The 26,864-nt window shown below is 49.7% G+C and overlaps 1 protein-coding gene across 6 annotated transcripts in view; it reads right to left on the bottom strand.

Moving 5' to 3' along the window:
• Nucleotides 1-26,864, bottom strand: part of ACOXL (acyl-CoA oxidase like) — a 341,825-nt gene that overhangs the window by 298,279 nt on the left and 16,682 nt on the right. For all 6 annotated transcript variants that reach the window (XM_070798172.1, XM_070798174.1, XM_070798171.1 and 3 more), the window contains exon 2: nt 11,871-11,967. In XM_070798172.1, coding sequence (XP_070654273.1) covers nt 11,871-11,967 — 97 coding nt within the window. The remainder of the gene's footprint in view (nt 1-11,870; nt 11,968-26,864) is intronic.

The following is a 26,864-nucleotide window of genomic DNA, read 5'->3' on the forward strand; positions in this document are numbered from 1 at the left end:
TTGCACTCATCTCACACGCTAGCAAAGTAATGCTCAAAATTCTCCAAGCCAGGCTTCAACAGGATGTGAATCATGAACTTCTAGATGTTCAAGCTGGATTTAGAAAAGGCAGAGGAACCAGAGATCAAATTGACAACACCTGCTGGATCATCAAAAAAGCAAGAGAGATCCTGAAAAACATCTACTTCTACACCAAAGCCTTTGACTGTGCAGATCACAACAAACTGTGGAAAATTCTTCAAGAGATGGGAATACCAGACCACCTGATCTGCCTCCTGAGAAATCTGCATGCAGATCAAGAAGCAACAGTTAGAACCAGACATGTAACAACAGATTGGTTCCAAATCAGGAAAGGAGTATGTCAAGGCTGTATATTGTCACCCTACTTATTTAACTTATATGCAGAGTACATCATGAGAAACGCTGGGCTGGATGAAGCACAAGCTGGAATCAAGATTGCTGGGAGAAATGTCAATAACCTCAGATATGTGGATGACACCACCCTTACAGAAGAAAGTGAAAAAGAACTAAAGAGCCTCTTGATCAAAGTGAAAGAGAGTGAAAAAGTTGGCTTAAAACTCAACATTCAGAAAACTAAGATCATGGCATCTGATCACTTCATAGCAAATAGATAGGGAAATATTGGAAACAGTGACAGACTTTATTTGGGGGAGGGGGCTCCAAAATCACTACAGATGGTAACTGCAACCATGAAATTAAAAGACCCTTGCTCCTTGGAAGAAAAGCTATGACCAACCTAGACAGCATATTAAAAAGCAGAGACATTACTTTGCCAACAAAGGTCCATCTAGCCAAAGCTATGGTTTTTCTAGTAGTCATGTATGGATGTGAGAGTTGGACTATAAAGAAAGCTGACTGCCAAAGAATTGCTGCTTTTGAACTGTGGTGTTGGAGAAGACTCTTGGGAGTCCCTTGGACTGCAAGGAGATCCAGCCAGTCAATCCTAAAGGAAATCAGTCCTGATTATTCACTGAAAGGACTGAAGCTAAAGCAGAAACTCCACTACTTTGGCCACCTGATGTGAAGAACTGACTCATTGGAAAAGACCCTGATGCTGGGAAAGATTGAAGGCAGGAGAAGGGGACAACAGAGGATGAGATGGTTGGATGGCATCACCAACTTGAAGAACATGAGTTTGAGTAAGCTCTGGGAGTTGGTGATAGACAGGAAGGCGTGGCATACTGCAGTCCATGGGGTCACAAAGAGTTGAACATAACTGAGCAACTGAACTGAACTGAATACATGTCCTGTATTATAATAAACCTTTAATTATTTTAGCAAGAAAATGAACCAGAGTAAAACATACAAATAGAATAAGTAAATGGGCTTCAAGGATTCAGTCCTCTGGGGCCTGCTTTAAACAAGACTCTTGCCTACTGGGCTACCTAGTCCTGACCCTCCCTCCAAAAGGGGTCCCAAGTCTGTTCACTGCTTACATCTCCCATCACCATCTTGAACCTGGACTATTCTAACAGCCTTTCAGCTGGCCTCCTGTTGCACTCTGCCTCAAATATCAGCCAGGATGATCTTAGTATCAAGGCAAAATTTACATACAGCAAAAGGCACAGAGCGTAAATGCATGAGTTCTGGTCCATTATCCACCTGTGTAACCATCACACCAATTAAGATCACGGAACATCCCTGTGCCACCTAGAAAGTTTCCTCATTCTCCTTTACAGGGTCACCACCCCCATGGGCAACCACTGTTCTCTTTTCATCAATATTCACTAGCTTTTCCTGTTCTTGAACTTACAAAAATGGAACTACACAGTATGTACTTTCATATCTGCCTTCTTCTGGGCAAATAAGGCATCCACGTTGTTTTGTGTATCTGTCATTCATTCTTTTTCATGGCCAAGTAGTTTTCCATCTGCAGGTGTTCCACAGTTTGTCCAATCCCTTATTGATGGACATTTGTGTTGTTTTCAGCATGGGCTTATTTTAAGTAAAGTTGAGGTAAGCATTCATGAACAAGTCCTTGTGGAGATGTGTTTCCATTTCTCTGTTGTAAGCCCCCAGGAATGCAACTGCTGGTTAAAGGGTTGTAAGGAAGTGCTGAACACTTGTGCAGAATGACTATACCATTTTCCACTCCAACCAACAGTGAGTGAGAATTCTAGTTTCCCCAAATCCTCATCAGTATTGTCTTTCCCACCTTCAGCTATTCTCAAGGGCTTGCGATGTCATCTCACTGTGGGCTCTTTGGCTTGTTGGCTGCTGGCTGGCTGGGTTTGTTTGGCTGCACCAGGTCTTCGGGCCCAAGTGAGAACTCTTAGTTGTGGCATGTGGGATCTAGCTGCCTGGCCAGGGATCAAACCTGGGCCCCTACACTGCAAGCTCAGAGTCTGAGCTACCCAGCCACCAGGAAAGCCTCTCATTATGATTTAAATGTGCATTTCTCAGATGACTAAAGATGCTGAGCACATTTTTCTATGCTTATTGGCCATTTGGACCCTTTTATAAAGGGTCTATTCAAGTCTTTGGCCCATTTTTTACATTGAATAGTTTATCTTCTTAGCATTTAGCTCTAAGAACTCTTTATATGTCCTGGGTACAAGTCTTTTGTACCTGGACATAATTTTTTTCAGATATATGCGTTGTAGGCATTTTTTCCTGGTTTGGTGATTGTCTTTTTCTTCTCTTCATGATGTCTTTTGATGAACAACAGCTTTTAATTTTGATAAAGATCAATTTATCAGTTCTTTTTCTTTTATGTGTTTAGCATTTGACGTCCTCTCTAAGAAACCTCTGCCTTCTCCTTTGTTCTTCCACAAACTCTAATTGTGGAATTCATGTTTAGGTGTATAATACATCTCAAATTATTTTTGTGTGTAGCGCGAGGTAGGGATCAAAGCTAACTTTTTTTCTATAAGTTTATAAGTCATTCCAGCACTATTTATTGAGAAGACTTTTATTTTCCCATTGAATTGCCCTGGCAACATTGTCCAAAAATCTATTGATCACTCATGCGTGGATTTATTTTAGGACTCTCTATTCTGTCCTATTAATCTGTGTGTCTAACCTTATGCCAATACCACATAATCTTGAGACACCGTGAACAAGTCTTGAAATCAAATACTGAGAGCTCTCCAAATGTGTCCTTTTTTAGAACCGCTTTAACGATTCCAGGTCTTTTGCATTTCCATAAACATTTTTTGAATAAACTTGTAAATTTTGACCAAGATACTATAATACTTCCTTTTTTATTTAAATTTATCTATTTTAATTGGAGGCTAATTACTTTACAATATTGTATTGGTTTTGCCATACACGAACATGAATCTGCCACGGGTGTAATACTTTCAAAACAAGCATTACAGGACTTCCCTGGTAGTCCGGTGGTTAAGACACTACACTTCCACTGCAGAGGGCATAGGTTCAATCCCTGGTCAGGGAACTAAGATTCCATGCTGTGCTGTGTGGTCAAAAACTAGGAAAATATAATAAGCATTATACTGTGCTTCCCTACCTCCTCTTCCCTATCCACCCTTGAGAAAACCCTCCTATGACTACAGTTACCTTTGCAAAACAAATCCAGGATTCTCACTGTGGCCCCCACATCTGACCCTTCTTGCTCTCAGCTGTTCCTTATTCTTGGCTGATTCTCCCCTGAGGCCACAGAGTGGGGGCCCTGAGCACAGTGCTGGGAGAATTCTGTAACAAAGGCTGCCTGTCGCCACTGTGCTTCTGTCCTCCCCAGGGCCCTTGACTACTCCAGGAAAGCCCAGAAGAGGAATGACGGAAAATGACATTCCCATGGCTCTGTCCAAAGACATTTTTCACCTGTCACAATATCACTGCAGCTTTTTGACGGCTTCAGATTTTCCAAATTCTTGCCTTAAATTTAATGCCGCTTCTCTTGGCAGCATATGCTTCCTACCAAACTCCTAGCTGCCTTGGAAATTTTTATGATGATTACTGTAATCATATAATTTACCAACACTGACAGCACCATTGAAGAATGTACCGTATTGACATTACCAGCCTGATTTCATGAGCTTACTTAGCTCTTAATGGGAAGTGCACTATTTTATATGAATTTTAATGGAAAAGAGTGATGGATTGTGTACCTTGCAACTTTACCAAATTTGTTTATCAGTTCTAACAGTTTGTTAGTGGAATCTTTAGGGTTTTCTACATTAAAAAAATTATATCATCTGTGGACAGAGATAGGGTTACTTCTTTTCCAGTTTACCACGCTTGATTTTTATCTCTAGCATCGACAACCATCCGACATAAATTTACTTTTTTATTAGTTTGCTGCCTAAAATGTGAACTCCGTAATGCGGGTATATTTTTTGCCTGTTTTGTTCACTGCCTCTCGAACTACTTTGTAGTAGGCATTCAATAAACGATTGTAAAATGAATGACTCACCTCTCTTGGCACATAGCAGGGACTTAGCAAACGATAACAGGTAATCACTATTGTTATGTTTAACATAATAGTTCAATGCAAGAAGAATCACTGTGCCTTAAAATGAGAAATTTCCATTATGCAGGATGGTTTCCAGTGCAATAAATAGATAGCACCAAGCCCACAGCTGCAGTGGAGTCCCTGGGTGGGTCCTAGCTCACCCCCTGGCCCACCCTTGCAAAGAATCCCTGTAGCGTCACAGATGACAACTCTGTTCAGGTGCCAATCTACACAGAGGAACTTCTGTAAACAGGCCCTCACTCTGTCCTGTCATCTCTGCTCAAATCCTCCAGGGCTTCCCACGGGGCCAGGGCTGACCCAACCAAAGTGCTGGCCAGGTGGCCAGGGCCCAAGTCATGCAGCTGGAGCTGGGACAGGGCCTCCTGCCAGAGATAGCACGCGAGGCCCAGCGCACGGCAGCCTGTCAGGCCCCCAGGTGCTGGTACAAACAGAAGCCGGGGGGTCACGGGCAGAGCCAAGGCCAGAGTGTGGGAGCCAAGAGCGCAAAGGAGTCAGGGACCAGTCCCAGGGTGGGTGGAGCAGGTGTGCCTGGTCATCGTGCTGGCAGTGGTGGGCGACAGAGCGGGCCTGGGTGGGGCCAGAGGGGTGGTGGACAGCCTCAGCCCCCTGGCACATTCCTGCTCAGGTCCTTTCTGCAACACGCCGACAGCGTCAGTGTAATGGCTTCCTGGAAAAGCCTGCTCCTTTTCTCAGGGTTCATGAAGAAAGCAATAGTGATCCGCACTCCCTGATGCCTTCCAAGGGGAGCTGACTTTTGAAGCTTATTCCATTCCAGATCTGACCACCCCCTTGCCCCAGATATGTCTCTAAATATAAAAATCCAAACCATACCAAACAGACACTGTCTAAAATTCTGATTGAAATAATAATTACAGTATGGTGGTGGTTTAGTTACTAACTTGTGTCTGACTTTTGTGACCCCCATGGTCACTTTTGTAGCCCACCAGGCTCCTCTGTCCAGGGGATTTCCCAGGCAAGAAGCGGCAAGAATACTGGAGTGGGTTGCCATTTCCTTCTCCAGGCTCTCCAGGGTCCTTCTCCAGGGTTTGCCATTTCCAAACCCGGGTCTCCTGCACTGCAGGCGGATTCTTTACCAACTGAGCTACGAGGGAAGTCTCTAAAATTCTCGTGAAAATAATAATTACAGTATAATAAAGAATAATTTCATCAGCCACATATGGATGTGAGAGTTGGACTATAAAGAAGGCTGAGTGCCTAACCCTAACCCGAATTGTTGCTTTTGAACTGTGGTGTTGGAGAAGACTCTTGAGAGTCCTTTGGACTGCAAGGAGATCCAACCAGTCCATTCTGAAGAAGATCAGTCCTGAGTATTCATTGGAAGGACTGATGCTGAAGCTGAAATGCCAATACTTTGGCCACCTGATATGAAGAGCCGATTCACTGGAAAAGATCCTGGCTTGCAAAAACTGGGGGCAGGAGGAGAAGCAGGTAACAGAGGATGAGATGGTTGGATGGCATCACCGACTCAGTGGCAACATGAATTTGAGCAAGCTCTGGGAGATAGTGAAGGACAGGGAAGCCTGGTGTGCTGCAGTCAGTGGGATCACAAAGAGTCTTGGCAACTGAACAATATACTCTTAAAACTTATCTCAGATTCCAAAGACCTTTTGTTTACACAGGTTGTATCTGTCAAGTTGCCATACAATTAAAGCTGAGAATTTCTAAAATATTTACTCATTTAAAAACAATAATGAACCTATTACATGTTAATGTAAATGACAAAATTCTTATGAAAAACAACCATCATTTTCAAGCCAAAAAATAATCAGTGAGAAGAATGGTATTGTTTTGCATTTTTACAAATTGCTTTAGCATCTGGCTAATAAAGCCAGCTGGCCTCTCGCGCCTGCTTCTGCGCTCCATGTTTTGCCCTACGCTGTTTGGGTTGCAATTGATGATGAAAATCTATTGTCATGCTTGCAGGCAGCTGACGTCTACTTTTCAGGTAGAATCAAGATGTGAAAGGGTCTGGAGTAACCCCAAGGGGTCCTCAGATTATGCTTTGAGAACCACTGGCTTAGATAATAAAGATGCTACCACACCCACAGCCCACGTGGCTCATGTTAGGATGAGAAGAGCTCAGGTGGGAGAGAAGACGGCTGAGGTGGGGGTGGAGGAAGCAGTCACGGGTGCAGTGGGGCTGCAAACCCAGATACCCATCCCCATTCCTCCTACACTTGGCCAGGAATAGCCTGAGTCCCACTGGCTCCCTCCTGGGGAAAGGAAGTATTAAGATGAAGCATCCCTGAGTCAGCCCCGAACCATGATTCAGTTCAGTCACTCAGTCATGTCTGACTCTTTGTCACCCCATGGACTGCAGCACACCAGGCTTCCCTGTCCATCACCAACTCCCGGAGCTTACTCAAATTCATGCCCATTGAGTCCGTGATGCCACCCCACCATCTCATCCTCTGTCATCCCCTTCTCCTCCTGCCCTCAATCTTTCCCAGCATCAGGGTCTTTTCCAGTGAATCAGTTCTTCACATCAGGTGGCCAAAGTAGTGGAGTTTCAGCTTCAGCATCAGTCCTTCCAATGAATAATCAGGACTGATTTCCTTTAGGATGGACTGGTTGGACCTTCTTGCAGTCCAAGAGACTCTAAAGAGTCTTCTCCAACACCAAACTTCAAAAGTATCAATTCTTTGGTGGTCAGCTTTCTTTATAGTCCAACTCTCACATCCATACGTGACTACTGGAAAAACCATAGCTTTGACTAGATGGACCTTTGTTGGCAAAGTAATGTCTCTGCTTTTTAATATGCTGTCTAGGTTGGTCATAGCTTTTCTTCCAAGGAGTAAGCGTCTTTTCATTTCATGGCTGCAGTCACCATCTGCAGTGATTTTGGAGCCCAAGAAAATAATTGTAAGAAATAATTTAAGATAATTATTAATATTGAATAATCATTAAATTATTATTAAATTTAAATATAATCATTAAATTATTATAATTTAATGATTATAAGAAAATAAAGTCTCTCACTGTTTCCATTGTTTCCCCATCTATTTGCCATAAAGTGATAGGACCAGATGCCATGATCTTAGTTTTTGGAATGTTGAGTTTTAAGCCAGCTTTTTCACTCTCTTCTTTCACTTTCATCAATGGCTCTTCAGTTCCTCTTCGCTTTCTGCCATAAGGGTGGTGTCATCTGCATATCTGAGGTTATTGATACGAACCATGATTGGCAGGGATCAAATGTGGGATGGGAACAATCTAGAGAGACAGTGTGGGGTACCAAGAAAGAAGGTCAGCGCTTCGGTTCTCAAGCCAGGACGCAGCCTGCATCACCTGAAAGATGTAGATGCTGATCTGATGGGCCTGACCGACAGCCTGGGTGGCAAGAGTCTGGAAAGCTCCTTTAGAGGGTTCTAGTGCACCGGGGGGTGAAATCACCAGATCTGAGTGGGCTCAGGAAGCAACCGCCCTGGCTTTGAATCTGTGCTCCACTAGTTACACACACAGCCTACTACTTGCGTGTGTGTGCACGTATGCTCAGTCGCTCAGTTGTGCCCAACTCTTTGCCACCCCCTGGACTGTAGCCTGCCAGTCTTCTCTGTCCATGGGATTTTCCAGGCAAGAATCCTGGAGTGGGTTTCCATTCCCTATGACCTCTGGTCAATTCCTCAGCCTCAGTTTACTCATCGGAGAAGGCAATGGCACTCCACTCCAGTACTCTTGCCTGGAAAATCCCATGGATGGGGGAGCCTGGAAGGCTGCAGTCTGTGGGGTCGATGAGGGTCGGACATGACTGAGCGACTTCACTTTCACTTTCACACATTGGAGAAGGAAATGGCAACCCACTCCAGTGTTCTTGCCTGGAGAATTCCAGGGACGGCGGAGCCTGGTGGGCTGCCGTCTATGGGGTTGCACAGAGTCGGACACGACTGAAGCGACTTAGCAGAGCAGCAGCAGTTTACTCATTTGTAAAATGAGAATACCTTTAAGGTTGTCAGGAATACTAAATGAGATCATCCATTCATTCAAAGTTCTTAGAGCTGCAACTGGCACAAAATACGAATTTAGTAAACGTGAGCTGTTGTTACGAGTTATGGTGATTTGGGTGCAGACCATCAGCCTACACGGACAAGTGTTTGAGGAGACGGGACCAGGCACCCAAGGAAGGGGATGGGGTCCAGTTCCAGCGCTTCCACAAAAGAGATATCCCAACTGGGTCCTCTGTGTCTTCATCTGGAAATTCTGGGAGCCAGGACTTCCACCACGCAGGACCTGGTCCTGAATTCTCAGGGAGAGAGGAGAGAGTTGACTGAGGGGCACAAAGATGATGCTGCTGGAAGCGGGTGCAGGAAGAGTCAAAAAGGTGCAATGAGATTATTCACACTGTGTGTGTGTGTGTGTGGGTGTGCACGCACACATGTGCAAGTGTATATGCTCTGTAGTCAAGGTCAGATACTGTTTTCCTTTTCAAATTATCGAAACATCTCTAATCTATTGCAGATGACAGGGGAGAAGACAGAGTGGAAACATTTTAATGGCTTCTTCTCAGCCTGTGGGCTGTCTGCCGAGACTTGAGACAAATGCGGCTCGCTCCTCGTTCGTCTTCAGGAACATCATCATCACATGTTACACGCCGCCCTCTGCCTGGGCGCTCATCAGATCGTCCCCGAAAGTTAAGAGCAACACGAGGGCCAGGGAAAGATGGAAGGACTTGGACCACTCTCTGAACGGGCAGTGCAGCCATGACTCAATAATTTCAGGAAGAAGCAGATAAATCATGGATGAATCATACAACACTTCTTCTAGAATTACTGGCTGTGGACAGCTCCTCCAGCTGTTCACGGGGTAGAATTTGAGAGTCTTTACACACAGATGTGCTGCTGAATCTTAGGACACCCGTCCCCCAAGAGGAGCCTGTGCCCTGGTGACCGATGACCGACTAGTTTAATTTCCTTCAGGCTTTTTGACTTTTGCTAATTCACGCAGAGAGAAGTGCCAAACAGCCTGAAATAAGTAACAGAAATGAACTGGAGGGATCGTCCAAGGCCAATCCTGTGCCTCCCAGAGGAATCATACCTAATCATCCAGGACAGAGCTGTCTGGCTGCTGAAGACCTCAGAGGGAGCCAAGAAAACAGGAAGCTAATTGGATGCAGGGCTTCACACGCTTCATGGGAGCAAGAGTGCACAGGCTATGCCTTCAGACATGGGGGTCGGGCTGAAACTGGCAAACCTCATTACAGGATTAACTCTCACGTCTGGGTCTTGAATTTTGACACTAAGTTTAGCCTTAGACATAATGGGCTGATTAAAGGGGCAGGGGACTGGCCCCCATGTCAAGTTCTTACCTTCCCCCCAGCCCCAGGCTGGATGCATTTGGAGGCCTGGCTGTGATGGAGAAAGCAGCTGAAAGCAAAGAGGGATTAGGGTTTCTTTATGTTTGGTTGGTTGGTTGGTGGGCTGTTTGGTTGGTAATTCGGTTGGTTGTTTGTTTTGTTGGTTAGTTGGTTGGTAGGCTGGTTGTTTATTTTGTTGGTTAGTAGGTTGGTTAGTTGGTTGGTTGGTTAGTTGGCAGGTTGGTAGGTAGGCTGTTTGGTTGTTAGGTTGGTTGGTAGGTTGACTGGTTGGTTGGTTGGTTGGTTAGGTGGTTGGTTGTTGGTTGGTTGTTTTCTTGGTTGGTCATTAGTTGGCAGGTTGGTAGGTTGTCTGGCTGGTAGGTTGGTTGGTAGATTAATTGGTTGGTTGTTTGGCTGTATTCACTTCTTTTTTTTTAAATTTTATTTTATTTTTAAACTTTACATAATTGTATTCACTTCTAAATGTATGTTCCATTTAGAGGCAATTCACCAGTTTGGACATCTACTTGCCAGTATGTTCTGATTGGTGCAAAACTATTTTCCAGGCTTTGCCCAGCATGCGTCACCCTGTTCTGTGGGTGTTTCCTTGCACATGCTCTCCATCTAAGGGTGGCAATGCCGTGCCCCTGTCACCTCAGAGGGACTGCAGGACCTCACCAGGAGATACCAAAGCTCTGCCCGTAACTCCCTCCTGATGAGAAGATGCTGACTTCTGTCCTTGCCTCCCCAGGACAGCCAGCCAACCAAGGTGGGTGAGCGGGTGGGATCTGGTCTCAACCAATGACCTCAGGCCCCCACCAGCTCTGATTCACATTCCACAGAGAAACAAGACTCCCACCAGTCGGTCCTCAGCCTCTCCCTCTACAAACCACGGGGGGCACAAAGGGGGCCGGGCTCACTGCAGAATACATTCAGCTTCTCAGCACCTAAGGAAGCTCAGCCCCAGTTCAGGCCCCTCCCCCAGGGGTCTCACCAAGAGGTATATTGTTCCTGTATAAAATGTTAGGTTTAAGGAAGCTATGAAGCTGCATGAATGGACTTTGTTGGTGGTGTTCAGTCACTAAGTCGTGTCCAACTCTTTGTGACCCCATGGACTCTAGCACACCAGGCTTTCCTGTCCTTCACTGTCTCCCAGAGTTTGCTCAAACTCATGGCCATTGAGTCAATGATGCCATCCAACCAACCCATCCTCTGTCACCCCCCTCACCTCCTGCCTCAATCTTTCCCAGCATCGGGATCTTTTCCAATAAGTCAGTTCTTCGCATTAAGTGGCCAAAGTTTTGGAACTTCAGTTTCAGCATCAGTCCCTCCAGTGAATATTCAGGGTTGATTTCCTTTAAGATTGACTGGGTTGATCTCCTTGCAGTCCAAGGGACTCTCGAGAATCTTCTCCAGCACCATGGTTCAAAAGCACCAATTCTGTTAGACTTGGCCTTCTTTACGGTCCAGCTCTCACATCCATACAAGACTACTGGGAAAACCATAGCTTTGACTACATGGAACGAACTTGATGGACTATATGGAATGGACTTAAACTCGGGTAAATATGGAGCTCCTAATGCTAGCCTCACAAAGGAATCCTCTCCTCACATTTTCTTTGCTTCTTTCCTTCTCTCTTTTTAGCAAGGCTAAATTGACTAAAATAATTTCACTGCGTTGAGAATGGCAATTTTTAGACAAGCAAGACTCATCCATTTTTGACAAGACTAAAATGCTTGAAAAGCCTGTAAAATGAATTTTTTATTTTTATTATTTTATTATTATATTTCTCAGATATTTGAATTTGAAACCCCAGATCATATTTGTTTTGTGAACAAATATTTTACTACCTTTGCTGATTCTCCTACTTCCTGGCCTGTTGGCTTGAGAGAAGTGAATGTCAATTAGATTAACAGGAAGGCAGCAGAAAAGGAGGGTGAGGGAGACACTCCCATACCCACCAAATTGTCTGCTCCCCCAGGACAGAATTAATGCTCTTCCTTCCACAAGTTGCAAAAGCAAACAAAGCAAAACAAAATCTTTTTCTCTCTCTGTCTCTCTCTCATTCACTCACACATTTTACACCATAATAACAGTGAGACTCACCTGATCCTGAATTGCACGTTTTAACAGAGGTAGACCCATGGTAAATGTCACTCTCTGAAATGTCAAAGTTCTCATTTCATCCAGACTCAAATCATACCTGTGACAAATGGATACAAAATAGGTGTTAAGACCTTGAATTGACCGTGAATGGAGCCTGTGGACCCAGGGATCTGATAGGACAGACATCTTTGCTGGGTCTCCCTAGCTCTTGTTTGATACTGTGCTTCAAAAGCAGCCAATGTGTGTGTGACACAGGCTGAGTGGTCAATACAGGGGGTCAAATGGAAAGAAAGGAAGGTTTCGTATTTGCAGGGTAGGAACAGAAATGCAGACTTAGAGATGGACGTGTGGACGGGGTGGGGGGTGTGGAGAGGGGAGGGTGGGATGAACTGGGAGGTTGGGACTGACATGCATACACTCCCATGGATAAGACAAAGGACTAGTGGGAACCTCCTCTATCGCACAGGGAGCTCAGTCCAGTGCTCTGTGGTGACTTAGAGGATTGGGGTCGGGGGGAAGTGGGAGGGAGCCTCAAAAGAGAGAGGACATATTTATGCTTACAGCTGATTCACACTACTGTACAGCTGAAATTAACACAGCATAGTAAAGCAATTATCCTCCAATGAGAAAGATGATTTTCTGGAATTCCCTTGCTTTCTCCATGATCCAGTGAATTCTGGCAATTTGATCTCTGGTTCCTCTGCCTTTTCTAAACCCAGCTTGTACATCTGAAAGTTCATTACTGCTGAAGTCTAGCTTGAAGGATTTTGAGCATAATCTTGCTAGCATGTAAACTAAAGGATACACATTCCAAAATGTTTTAACTTATTTTGACCTGTACACTTAAATATAACCACTAGATGGCGCTTGTTCTTCACTTCAACAGCCACCCCAAGGAATAACTATTTAACAAAAGATAGCAAAGCTGCATGAAAAAAATCTTAGAATCTGTCCTCCTGAAAGCTTGAACATTTGCTTATCATAATATGAATGTCTAAATTCCTAATGCTTTTCAAGTAAAAAGGAAACTATCTCTGTGATGGAAAAGTCAGGGTTTCAGGAACATCTCAAGCTCTCCCATGAAACATACATATTTGTTTGTGCATTTTCTGTTTTTAAATATCAATCTCTACACTTAGCAATCTTAGTCTTTCTGTTTGTTCTTGTGCTCAGTCATGTCCGACTCTTTGTGACCCCATGGACTGAGGCCCACCAGGCTCCTCTGTCCACAGAATTTTCCAGGCAAGAATACTGGAATGGGTTGCCATTTCTTACTCCAGGGCATCTTTCTGACCCAGGGATTGAACTCGCATCTCTTGCATCTCCTGCAGGGCAGGTGGATTCTTTATCACTGCACCCCTTGGGAAGCTTTGTTATGCAAACAGTATTTAGCATTTAAGGTGGCCTACTAAGATTACTGGGCTTCCCAGGGGGCACAGTGGTACAAAGAATCAGTGAAGGAGACTGGGGTTCAATCCCTGGGTCAGGAAGATGCCTTGGAGGAGGAAATGGCAACCCACTCCAGCATTCTTTCCTGGAAAATTCCAGGGACAGAGGAGCCTGGCAGGAGACACTCCATGGGGTCACAAAGAGTCAGACGTACTCAGCACACATACACACACAAGGTATAAATCATAAATAACAATGGTTTTTGGTATTTTAACAGATACAGTTTCTCTTTTCTGTCTTCTTGGGTCTGTAAGATATGAAGATTTGGCAAATATTTTTATGTCTGTGCCGTAAGTGGCAGAGAGAGGTCCTATGGAATTAAGAGGCCTGGCAGGTCCTGGGTAGACGGCATGAGAGTTGAGAGTAAGAGCTGGGACTCGTACGCTGGGCAGCTCCTTGAGGACAGCTGTTGGGGTGGCGATGGGGCGCAGAGAGGGCCGGCTTACTCCCAGCAGCCCCACCGTCTGACTTATCTACTGGTGGTCTGTGTAGGACTTAGCTTTTTACAACATGGTTCCATTATTAACAACAAGCTTGAAAACCTCTGAGCTAGGATCATTACAGGCAAGAACAAAAGCAAAAGACAGGAGCTTCACTTTTCCTGAGTCGTGTAGGGAATCGGCATCCAGCAAAAGTATTAATAAGACAATGCAATGGCACCCCACTCCAGTACTGTTGCCTGGAAAATCCCATGGACGGAGGAGCCTGGTGGGCTGCCGTCTATGGGGTCACACAAAGTCGGACACGACTGAAGTGACTTGGCGGCGGCAGCAGCCTCACTGGGAAGTTCCACATGTGGAATTAGGACCAAACTATAAGATACTAATTTAAAAAACTGAATCATAAATACCTAACAGAGAGGCTGAAATAAAAAACACTGATAATATCAAGTGTTAAGAAGACAAAGAGTAGCTGGATCTCTCGTTCACTAGTAGTGGGAATTTTGAAAAAAATGCTATAGCCTCTCTGGAAAAGTTTAACAGTGTCAGTGTTATGAAGTCAATCCTAAAGGAAATCAACCCTGAATATTCACTGGAAGGACAGATGTTGAAGCTCCAATACTTTGGCGACCTGATGAGAAGCGCTGACTCATGGAAAAGATCCTGATGCTGAGAAAGATTGAGGAGAGGAGGAGAAGGGAATGACAGAAGAAGAGATGGTTGGATGGCATCATGAATTCAATCACCATGAGTCTGAGCAAACTCCAGGAGATAGTGCAGGACAGGGAAGCCTGGCGTGCTGCAGCTGATGGGGTCGAAAAGAGTCGGACACAACTTAGTGACTGAACGACAAGAACGTGAAGTTAAACACACACTTGAGTTCACGACTCAGCAATTCCACTCCTGGATATTTACCAGAGAGAAACGAAACCCTCCATTCACGCAAACACTTGTACGTGCATGTTTATAGCAACTTTATTTGTAATCACCAGATACAGACATAATCCAAATGTCCCTCGATTAGGGAACAGATAAACTGTGGTGCGTTCATACAGTAGAGCACTACACAGCAATACAAAGGAGTGAACGACTGATACACATGACCACTGCGACGATCTCCAAGCATTGTGTTGAGTGAAAAAAAGCCAACCTCAGGACTTCCCTGGTGGTCCAGCGGTTAAGACTCTGCACTCCCAGTGCAAGGGGCCCAGGTTCAACCACTGCTCAGAGAGCTAGACCGCCAGTGCACATCTAAGAGTTTGAATGCTGCAACTAAAACCCCCACACGCCACAACGGAGATCAAAGGTCCCATGTGCCGAGACTAAGATCGAGCCAGCCAAACACATAAATAAACATTCTTTTAAAAATTCTTGTAGAAGAATGTTCGTATCAACTTTATTCATAAGAGCCCCAAACTGGAAAGCATCCAGACAGCCATCATTCATTAACAGAATTGATAAATTATGATCTAGTTGTAAAATGGAATATTACCTAGCAATAAAAAGGAATGTACTATGTACGTGCTTCTCTGTCCATGGGATTTCCCAGACAAGAATACTGTGGTGGGGAGCCATTCCCTTCTCCAAGGGATCTACCCGATCCAGGGATCGAACCTGGGTGTCCTGCATTGCAGGTAGATTCTTTACTGCTGAGCCACCAGGGAAGCCCAAGGAATGCACTCCTGATACGTATAAATGGCGTGTATTAATCTAGAAAACATTGTTTTGGACTCTCTGGGATCTCTCGCTCTGGAAAGCCAGCAACCATGATGTGGACACTCAAGCAGCCTGATAGAAAAGTCCACCTGGGAAGATGCTGAGGCCTCCAGCCAACTAGCCATGTGAGCGCCCCACCTCTGAGGCAGCTCTGCCAGCCCCAGCCAAACCTTTATACACCTTCAGCCCCAACCAACACCCTACATGCAACGTCAGGGAAGACCCAGCTAAGATGCTGTGAAATTCCTCACCCACAGAAAGTGGCTGCTAAGCTTAGAGGTAATTTGCTATGCAATTACCTATCAATAGATAGGGAATACACATGGCATCATCAAATACACTCACACACACACACACACACACACACACACACACAACTGATGGGCATAAACTAGTATCTTATAAGCATTTTAATAATATGTAATACACCAAGAACAAAGCAACAGTCATAAAATTATAGCCTAATGAATTATCACAAAGATTACACCCACCTGTATAATCCCCAGCCAACAGCACATCAGCTGACTCCCTCCGTGGTCTCTCTCTTGAGCATGCCCTCTCTCCTGCCCATGCTAGCTGCCCTCCTGACCTGTAATGCCATGAATTATTTTTGACCACTTTTGAATATTAAGGAAATGGGATTAGTCATGATGTCCTCTCTTGTGTCTGGCTTCTCTCACTCGACATGGCTAATAAGATTCCTCCTGAGTGTCTATTGTAGCTGTGGTTCATGCATTTTCATTGCTTTATGGGATTAAATTGAATTATTATACCACAAAAAATATGCCGTGTGAACACACTGTAAGATTCCATTTCTATTAAATTCTGAAAGAAACAAAACCAAAACACAGCAGGAACAGAAGCAGAACGGTGGTTGTCTCTTGGAGGGCAGGGCAGAGGTGGGCAGGGCATGAGAGGGGCACGGGGAGCTTTCCAGGGTGGTTGTCTCTTGGAGGGCAGGGCAGAGGTGGGCAGGGCATGAGAGGGGCACGGGGAGCTTTCCAGGGTGGTTGTCTCTTGGAGGTGGGCAGGGCATGAGAGGGGCACGGGGAGCTTTCCAGGGTGGTTGTCTCTTGGAGGGCAGGGCAGAGGTGGGCAGGGCATGAGAGGGGCACGGGGAGCTTTCCAGGGTGGTTGTCTCTTGGAGGTGGGGAGGGCATGAAAGGGGCACGGGGGAGCTTTCCAGGGTGGTTGTCTCTTGGAGGGCAGGGCAGAGGTGGGCAGGGCATGAGAGGGGCACGGGGAGCTTTCCAGGGTGGTTGTCTCTTGGAGGGCAGGGCAGAGGTGGGCAGGGCATGAGAGGGGCACGGGGAGCTTTCCAGGGTGGTTGTCTCTTGGAGGTGGGCAGGGCATGAGAGGGGCACGGGGAGCTTTCCAGGGTGGTTGTCTCTTGGAGGGCAGGGCAGAGGTGGGCAGGGCATGAGAGGGGCACGGGGAGCTTTCCAGGGTGGTTGTCTCTTGGAGGTGGGCAGGGCATGAGAGGGGCACGGGGAGCTTTCCAGGGTGGTTGTCTCTTGGAGGGCAGGGCAGAGGTGGGCAGGGCATGAGAGGGGCACGGGGAGCTTTCCAGGGTGGTTGTCTCTTGGAGGTGGGCAGGGCATGAGAGGGGCACGGGGAGCTTTCCAGGGTGGTTGTCTCTTGGAGGGCAGGGCAGAGGTGGGCAGGGCATGAGAGGGGCACGGGGAGCTTTCCAGGGTGGTTGTCTCTTGGAGGTGGGGAGGGCATGAAAGGGGCACGGGGGAGCTTTCCAGGGTGGTTGTCTCTTGGAGGGCAGGGCAGAGGTGGGCAGGGCATGAGAGGGGCACGGGGGAGCTTTCCAGGGTGGTTGTCTCTTGGAGGGCAGGGCAGAGGTGGGCAGGGCATGAGAGGGGCACGGGGAGCTTTCCAGGGTGGTTGTCTCTTGGAGGGCAGGGCAGAGGTGGGCAGGGCATGAGAGGGGCACGGGGAGCTTTCCAGGGTGGTTGTCTCTTGGAGGTGGGCAGGGCATGAGAGGGGCACGGGGAGCTTTCCAGGGTGGTTGTCTCTTGGAGGGCAGGGCAGAGGTGGGCAGGGCATGAGAGGGGCACGGGGAGCTTTCCAGGGTGGTTGTCTCTTGGAGGTGGGCAGGGCATGAGAGGGGCACGGGGAGCTTTCCAGGGTGGTTGTCTCTTGGAGGGCAGGGCAGAGGTGGGCAGGGCATGAGAGGGGCACGGGGAGCTTTCCAGGGTGGTTGTCTCTTGGAGGTGGGGAGGGCATGAAAGGGGCACGGGGGAGCTTTCCAGGGTGGTTGTCTCTTGGAGGGCAGGGCAGAGGTGGGCAGGGCATGAGAGGGGCACGGGGGAGCTTTCCAGGGTGGTTGTCTCTTGGAGGGCAGGGCAGAGGTGGGCAGGGCATGAGAGGGGCACGGGGAGCTTTCCAGGGTGGTTGTCTCTTGGAGGTGGGCAGGGCATGAGAGGGGCACGGGGAGCTTTCCAGGGTGGTTGTCTCTTGGAGGGCAGGGCAGAGGTGGGCAGGGCATGAGAGGGGCACGGGGAGCTTTCCAGGGTGGTTGTCTCTTGGAGGTGGGCAGGGCATGAGAGGGGCACGGGGAGCTTTCCAGGGTGGTTGTCTCTTGGAGGGCAGGGCAGAGGTGGGCAGGGCATGAGAGGGGCACGGGGAGCTTTCCAGGGTGGTTGTCTCTTGGAGGTGGGCAGGGCATGAGAGGGGCACGGGGAGCTTTCCAGGGTGGTTGTCTCTTGGAGGGCAGGGCAGAGGTGGGCAGGGCATGAGAGGGGCACGGGGAGCTTTCCAGGGTGGTTGTCTCTTGGAGGTGGGGAGGGCATGAAAGGGGCACGGGGGAGCTTTCCAGGGTGGTTGTCTCTTGGAGGGCAGGGCAGAGGTGGGCAGGGCATGAGAGGGGCACGGGGGAGCTTTCCAGGGTGGTTGTCTCTTGGAGGGCAGGGCAGAGGTGGGCAGGGCATGAGAGGGGCACGGGGAGCTTTCCAGGGTGGTTGTCTCTTGGAGGTGGGCAGGGCATGAGAGGGGCACGGGGAGCTTTCCAGGGTGGTTGTCTCTTGGAGGGCAGGGCAGAGGTGGGCAGGGCATGAGAGGGGCACGGGGAGCTTTCCAGGGTGGTTGTCTCTTGGAGGTGGGGAGGGCATGAAAGGGGCACGGGGGAGCTTTCCAGGGTGGTTGTCTCTTGGAGGGCAGGGCAGAGGTGGGAAGGGCATGAGAGGGGCACGGGGGAGCTTTCCAGGGTGGTTGTCTCTTGGAGGGCAGGGCAGAGGTGGGCAGGGCATGAGAGGGGCACGGGGAGCTTTCCAGGGTGGTTGTCTCTTGGAGGTGGGCAGGGCATGAGAGGGGCACGGGGAGCTTTCCAGGGTGGTTGTCTCTTGGAGGGCAGGGCAGAGGTGGGCAGGGCATGAGAGGGGCACGGGGAGCTTTCCAGGGTGGTTGTCTCTTGGAGGTGGGGAGGGCATGAAAGGGGCACGGGGGAGCTTTCCAGGGTGGTTGTCTCTTGGAGGGCAGGGCAGAGGTGGGCAGGGCATGAGAGGGGCACGGGGGAGCTTTCCAGGGTGGTTGTCTCTTGGAGGGCAGGGCAGAGGTGGGCAGGGCATGAGAGGGGCACGGGGAGCTTTCCAGGGTGGTTGTCTCTTGGAGGGCAGGGCAGAGGTGGGCAGGGCATGAGAGGGGCACGGGGAGCTTTCCAGGGTGGTTGTCTCTTGGAGGTGGGCAGGGCATGAGAGGGGCACGGGGAGCTTTCCAGGGTGGTTGTCTCTTGGAGGGCAGGGCAGAGGTGGGCAGGGCATGAGAGGGGCACGGGGAGCTTTCCAGGGTGGTTGTCTCTTGGAGGTGGGCAGGGCATGAGAGGGGCACGGGGAGCTTTCCAGGGTGGTTGTCTCTTGGAGGGCAGGGCAGAGGTGGGCAGGGCATGAGAGGGGCACGGGGAGCTTTCCAGGGTGGTTGTCTCTTGGAGGTGGGGAGGGCATGAAAGGGGCACGGGGGAGCTTTCCAGGGTGGTTGTCTCTTGGAGGGCAGGGCAGAGGTGGGCAGGGCATGAGAGGGGCACGGGGGAGCTTTCCAGGGTGGTTGTCTCTTGGAGGTGGGCAGGGCATGAGAGGGGCACGGGGAGCTTTCCAGGGTGGTTGTCTCTTGGAGGGCAGGGCAGAGGTGGGCAGGGCATGAGAGGGGCACGGGGAGCTTTCCAGGGTGGTTGTCTCTTGGAGGTGGGGAGGGCATGAAAGGGGCACGGGGGAGCTTTCCAGGGTGGTTGTCTCTTGGAGGGCAGGGCAGAGGTGGGCAGGGCATGAGAGGGGCACGGGGGAGCTTTCCAGGGTGGTTGTCTCTTGGAGGGCAGGGCAGAGGTGGGCAGGGCATGAGAGGGGCACGGGGAGCTTTCCAGGGTGGTTGTCTCTTGGAGGTGGGCAGGGCATGAGAGGGGCACGGGGAGCTTTCCAGGGTGGTTGTCTCTTGGAGGGCAGGGCAGAGGTGGGCAGGGCATGAGAGGGGCACGGGGAGCTTTCCAGGGTGGTTGTCTCTTGGAGGTGGGGAGGGCATGAAAGGGGCACGGGGGAGCTTTCCAGGGTGGTTGTCTCTTGGAGGGCAGGGCAGAGGTGGGCAGGGCATGAGAGGGGCACGGGGGAGCTTTCCAGGGTGGTTGTCTCTTGGAGGTGGGGAGGGCATGAAAGGGGCACGGGGGAGCTTTCCAGGGTGGTTGTCTCTTGGAGGGCAGGGCAGAGGTGGGCAGGGCATGAGAGGGGCACGGGGAGCTTTCCAGGGTGGTTGTCTCTTGGAGGTGGGCAGGGCATGAGAGGGGCACGGGGAGCTTTCCAGGGTGGTTGTCTCTTGGAGGGCAGGGCAGAGGTGGGCAGGGCATGAGAGGGGCACGGGGAGCTTTCCAGGGTGGTTGTCTCTTGGAGGTGGGGAGGGCATGAAAGGGGCACGGGGGAGCTTTCCAGGGTGGTTGTCTCTTGGAGGGCAGGGCAGAGGTGGGCAGGGCATGAGAGGGGCACGGGGAGCTTTCCAGGGTGATTGTCTCTTGGAGGGGAGGGCAGAGGTGGGCAGGGCATGAGAGGGGCACGGGGGAGCTTTCCAGGGTGGTTGTCTCTTGGAGGTGGGCAGGGCATGAGAGGGGCACGGGGGAGCTTTCCAGGGTGGTTGTCTCTTGGAGGGCAGGGCAGAGGTGGGCAGGGCATGAGAGGGGCACGGGGAGCTTTCCAGGGTGGTTGTCTCTTGGAGGTGGGCAGGGCATGAGAGGGGCACGGGGAGCTTTCCAGGGTGGTTGTCTCTTGGAGGGCAGGGCAGAGGTGGGCAGGGCATGAGAGGGGCACGGGGAGCTTTCCAGGGTGGTTGTCTCTTGGAGGTGGGGAGGGCATGAAAGGGGCACGGGGGAGCTTTCCAGGGTGGTTGTCTCTTGGAGGGCAGGGCAGAGGTGGGCAGGGCATGAGAGGGGCACGGGGGAGCTTTCCAGGGTGGTTGTCTCTTGGAGGTGGGGAGGGCATGAAAGGGGCACGGGGGAGCTTTCCAGGGTGGTTGTCTCTTGGAGGGCAGGGCAGAGGTGGGCAGGGCATGAGAGGGGCACGGGGAGCTTTCCAGGGTGGTTGTCTCTTGGAGGTGGGCAGGGCATGAGAGGGGCACGGGGAGCTTTCCAGGGTGGTTGTCTCTTGGAGGGCAGGGCAGAGGTGGGCAGGGCATGAGAGGGGCACAGGGAGCTTTCCAGGGTGGTTGTCTCTTGGAGGTGGGGAGGGCATGAAAGGGGCACGGGGGAGCTTTCCAGGGTGGTTGTCTCTTAGAGGGCAGGGCAGAGGTGGGCAGGGCATGAGAGGGGCACAGGGAGCTTTCCAGGGTGGTTGTCTCTTGGAGGTGGGGAGGGCATGAAAGGGGCACGGGGGAGCTTTCCAGGGTGGTTGTCTCTTGGAGGGCAGGGCAGAGGTGGGCAGGGCATGAGAGGGGCACGGGGAGCTTTCCAGGGTGGTTGTCTCTTGGAGGTGGGGAGGGCATGAAAGGGGCACGGGGGAGCTTTCCAGGGTGGTTGTCTCTTGGAGGGCAGGGCAGAGGTGGGCAGGGCATGAGAGGGGCACGGGGAGCTTTCCAGGGTGGTTGTCTCTTGGAGGTGGGCAGGGCATGAGAGGGGCACGGGGAGCTTTCCAGGGTGGTTGTCTCTTGGAGGGCAGGGCAGAGGTGGGCAGGGCATGAGAGGGGCACGGGGAGCTTTCCAGGGTGGTTGTCTCTTGGAGGTGGGGAGGGCATGAAAGGGGCACGGGGGAGCTTTCCAGGGTGGTTGTCTCTTGGAGGGCAGGGCAGAGGTGGGCAGGGCATGAGAGGGGCACGGGGAGCTTTCCAGGGTGATTGTCTCTTGGAGGGGAGGGCAGAGGTGGGCAGGGCATGAGAGGGGCACGGGGGAGCTTTCCAGGGTGGTTGTCTCTTGGAGGTGGGCAGGGCATGAGAGGGGCACGGGGGAGCTTTCCAGGGTGGTTGTCTCTTGGAGGGCAGGGCAGAGGTGGGCAGGGCATGAGAGGGGCACGGGGAGCTTTCCAGGGTGGTTGTCTCTTGGAGGTGGGCAGGGCATGAGAGGGGCACGGGGAGCTTTCCAGGGTGGTTGTCTCTTGGAGGGCAGGGCAGAGGTGGGCAGGGCATGAGAGGGGCACGGGGAGCTTTCCAGGGTGGTTGTCTCTTGGAGGTGGGGAGGGCATGAAAGGGGCACGGGGGAGCTTTCCAGGGTGGTTGTCTCTTGGAGGGCAGGGCAGAGGTGGGCAGGGCATGAGAGGGGCACGGGGGAGCTTTCCAGGGTGGTTGTCTCTTGGAGGTGGGGAGGGCATGAAAGGGGCACGGGGGAGCTTTCCAGGGTGGTTGTCTCTTGGAGGGCAGGGCAGAGGTGGGCAGGGCATGAGAGGGGCACGGGGAGCTTTCCAGGGTGGTTGTCTCTTGGAGGTGGGCAGGGCATGAGAGGGGCACGGGGAGCTTTCCAGGGTGGTTGTCTCTTGGAGGGCAGGGCAGAGGTGGGCAGGGCATGAGAGGGGCACAGGGAGCTTTCCAGGGTGGTTGTCTCTTGGAGGTGGGGAGGGCATGAAAGGGGCACGGGGGAGCTTTCCAGGGTGGTTGTCTCTTAGAGGGCAGGGCAGAGGTGGGCAGGGCATGAGAGGGGCACAGGGAGCTTTCCAGGGTGGTTGTCTCTTGGAGGTGGGGAGGGCATGAAAGGGGCACGGGGGAGCTTTCCAGGGTGGTTGTCTCTTGGAGGGCAGGGCAGAGGTGGGCAGGGCATGAGAGGGGCACGGGGAGCTTTCCAGGGTGGTTGTCTCTTGGAGGTGGGGAGGGCATGAAAGGGGCACGGGGGAGCTTTCCAGGGTGGTTGTCTCTTGGAGGGCAGGGCAGAGGTGGGCAGGGCATGAGAGGGGCACGGGGAGCTTTCCAGGGTGGTTGTCTCTTGGAGGTGGGCAGGGCATGAGAGGGGCACGGGGGAGCTTTCCAGGGTGACAGTGTTGTTGTTGTTGTTCAATCACAAAGTCGTGTCCGCGTCTGCAATGCCATGGACTGCCTCACGCCAGGCTTCCCTGTCCTTCACCATCTCCCAGAGCTTGCTCAAACGCATCTCCATCGAGTCGGTAGTGCCATCCAACCATCTCATCCTCTGTCATCCCCTTCTCCTTCCTGCCCTCAATCTTTCCCAGCATCGGGGTCTTTTCCAATGAGTCAGCTCTTCGCATCAGATGGCCTGAACTTCAGCTTGATAGTAATGTTCTCTACTTTGATAGAGGTTTGAGTTACCTGGGTGAACGCATTTGCCAAAATTCTGAGAGTGTACACTTAATAATTTTGTATTTCATTGTACTTTACAGCAAAATTAAAAAATCCAAGCCACATTTACAGGATGTATACAATGGTGTGATGTGAAATGATGTGACTGGTGTGATGTGATGTGATGTGATGTGATGCGATACGATAGTATCATATCAAATCATGTGACATGACGAGAACGGCACTCCCCCTCACACACTTTCCCGAAACTCATAACCTCAGCCTAAAGGTGAGAAAAACACCAGACAAGCCCGGAGTGAGGGACATTCAACATAATATCTGACCCAAACTTTTCAAAAGTGTCAAGGTTATGAAAAACAGGGAAAGAAAGAGGAATTGTCACAGCCCAGAAGAGACCAAGGAGCTATGACAATGAAGCACATAATGTCCTGGAAGAGAGAGGCCGCCAGGGGGAAACGATGAAACCCAAGCAGTCCAGGACTGAGTCCACAGCAACGCCCCAAGGCTGTCTTCTTCATTTCGGCAAACGTGCCGTGGTTCTGTAGAATGTTAACAGGGGAAACCTGCCAAGAGGGCGATGGGAACTCTCAGTATTGTATCTTCAACTTTCCTATCAATTGAAAAGTATTTCAAAATTAAAAGTCCATTTTAAAAAGAGACAAGTGTTAGGAAGAGAGGATATATGAAAAAAGAAGGGATCAGTTCAGTTCAGTCGCTCAGTTGTGTCCGACTCTTTGCGACCCCATGGATTGCAGCACGCCAGGCCTCCCTGTCCATCACCAACTCCCGGAGTTCACTCAAAATCATGTCCATCGAGTCAGTGATGCCATCCAGCCATCTCATCCTCTGTCGTCCCCTTCTCCTCCTGCCCCCAATCCCTCCCAGCATCAGAGTCTTTTCCAATGAGACAAGTCTTTGCATGAGGTGGCCAAAGTATTGGAGTTTCAGCTTCAGCATCAGTCCTTCCAAAGAACACCCAGGACTGATCTCCTTTAGAATGGACTGGTTGGACCTCCTTGCAGTCCAAGGGACTCTCAAGAGGCTTCTCCAACACCACAGTTCAAAAGCATCAATTCTTCGGTGCTCAGCTTTCTTCACAGTCCACCTCTCACATCCATACATGACCACTGGAAAAACCATAGCCTTGACTAGAATCTTTGTTGGCAAAGTAATGTCTCTGCTTTTGAATATGCTATCTAGGTTGGTCATAACTTTCCTTCCAAGGAGTAAACGTCTTTTAATTTCATGGCTGCAGTCACCATCTGCAGTGATTTTGGAGCCCAAAAAAGAAAGTCTGACACTGTTTCCACTGTTTCCCCATCTATTTCCCATGAAGTGATGGGACCGGATGCCATGATCTTCGTTTTCTGAATGTTGAGCTTTAAGCCAACATTTTCACTCTCCTCTTTCACTTTCATCAAGAGACTTTTAGTTCCTCTTCACTTTCTGCCATAAGGGTGCTGTTATCTGCATATCTGAGGTTATTGATATTTCTTCAGGCAATCTTGATACATACATGATTCATTTTGCTGTTCAGTAGAAGCTAACATCGGAGAAGGCAATGGCAACCCACTCCAGTACTCTTGCCTAGAAAATCCCATGGATGGAGGAGCCTGGTAGGCTGCGGTCCATGGGGTCACTACGAGTCGGATGCAACTGAGTGACTTCACTTTCACTTTTCACTTTCACACAATGGAGAAGGCAATGGCAACCCACTCCAGTGTTCTTGCCTGGAGAATCCCAGGGACGGCATAGCCTGGTGGGCTGCCGTCTATGGGGTCGCACAGAGTCGGACATGACTGAAGCGACTTAGCAGCAGCAGCAGCAGAAGCTAACATATGGCAACCCACTCCAGTACTCTTGCCTGGAGAATCCCGGGGACAGAGGAGCCTGGTGGGCTGCTGTCCTTGGGGTCGCACAGAGTCAGACACAACTGTAGTGACTTAGCATGCATGCATGCATTGGAGAAGGAAATGGCAACCCACTCCAGTGTTCTTGCCTGGAGAATCCCAGGGACAGGGGAGCCTGGTGGGCTGCCATCTATGGGGTCGCACAGAGTTGGACACAACTGAGTGACTTCCCTTTCACTTTTCACTTTCATGCATTGGGGAAGGAAATGGCAACCCACTCCAGTGTTCTTGCCTGGAGAATCCCAGGGACAGAGGAGCCTGGTGGGCTGCCGTCCTTGGGGTCGCACAGAGTTGGACACGACTGAAGCGACTTAGCAGCAGCAGCAGCAGCAGCTAACACAACATTGTAAAGCAACTAGACTTTAATAAAAATTAATTTTAAAATAGAATAAAAAGAGACAAGCAAGACAACACCACCACCAAAAAAAGATCTTGGTGTTTTAAACACATATACACACACAAATCATTTTTTAGAAGCAGTGGTGGGTGTTTTTCTTCACTCCAAATCAAAATCAGTTTTGGTCTAAGGGAAACCACACTTTCAGATACCTAATTTGAATGCTCATGACAAAGGACATCCCTGGTGCCTGGCCTTTGATCACCATGTGTCTCCATGCAACACAGACGTTCTAGAATGAAAAACTAACAAGAACTTGAAAACAAACCCTGGTTTCCCAGCATTGCTCTGCTCCAGTAATCCACGCCTTTAACCTGGTCTCTTTGGCAATCTGCTTCTGGAGACACCTCCAGCTCAGCCCTGAACAAACTCCCTCTTCTCTCTGAAAATAGCAAGAATCAAAAATGCTTCATCTTGGAGAAATCAAAAGCTTTCCAGACAAGCAAAAGCTAAGAGAATTTAGCACTACCAAACAGGCTTTACAACAAATGCTAAAGGAAATTCTCTAGACAGGAAACACAAGAGAAGGAAAAGACCTATAGAAAAGAAACCCAAAACAATTAAGAAAATGGTAATAGGATCATACATATCGATAATCACCTTACATGTACATGGATTAAATGCACCAACCAAAAAACACAGACTGGCTAGGCAGATGAAAACATGTGCATGTATGCACTTCCACTTACCACATCACTCTGCTTGACTCCCTAAATTATATGTAATTATTTTATATTGTTAAGTTACTCATGTTCCCATTATGGCTTGCAATTGTAATTATCTTTTATTTTTTGTCTGGCTGATAAAAATATCACTCCAACTGATATTCATCTTTCCCTATTGTCAAAAAAAAAAAAACGTTCTATTAAAAATCGAGGTGTACCCCACTGCGAGCACACAGGACCCCCCAGAGGCAGCCAGCACAGGGCCCATCCGCCTTCTAGCAAACATCGTGATCACAACTCGACCTCCGACCCCCAAACCTCGGCACCACCCCGTGAACCCCACACACAGCCTGGTGAATGAGTAGACGGTGAATGAAAAAGAAACTGTTGAATCATCTTGCGGTAACTGTCAAAGGCTGAAGGCCTGGAGCCAGCAGGCACCTGAGAAAATGCAAAGGGGGTGGTTTCTAAGTGCTGCGGTTTAATGTAGGCCGTGAAGTTCCCTCAACTGGGAAGATGTCCAAAAGTTCGTTCTGACTTTTGCATAACATCTTATGAAAAAACCCGAATGAACTTCTGACCAACCCAATACCTTGGCTGATGAGCAAAGTACAGAGGTTGCAGGTGGGAAAAAAAGGCTATGAATATTGAGAGGAAAGGGAAGAAGAGGAAGGAAAGTCCTTCCTTGAAGACAAAAACCTCAC

The sequence above is a fragment of the Bos indicus genome, chromosome 11 (assembly GCF_029378745.1).
Source record: "Bos indicus isolate NIAB-ARS_2022 breed Sahiwal x Tharparkar chromosome 11, NIAB-ARS_B.indTharparkar_mat_pri_1.0, whole genome shotgun sequence".
In the NCBI taxonomy this organism is placed as follows: Eukaryota; Metazoa; Chordata; class Mammalia; order Artiodactyla; family Bovidae; genus Bos; species Bos indicus.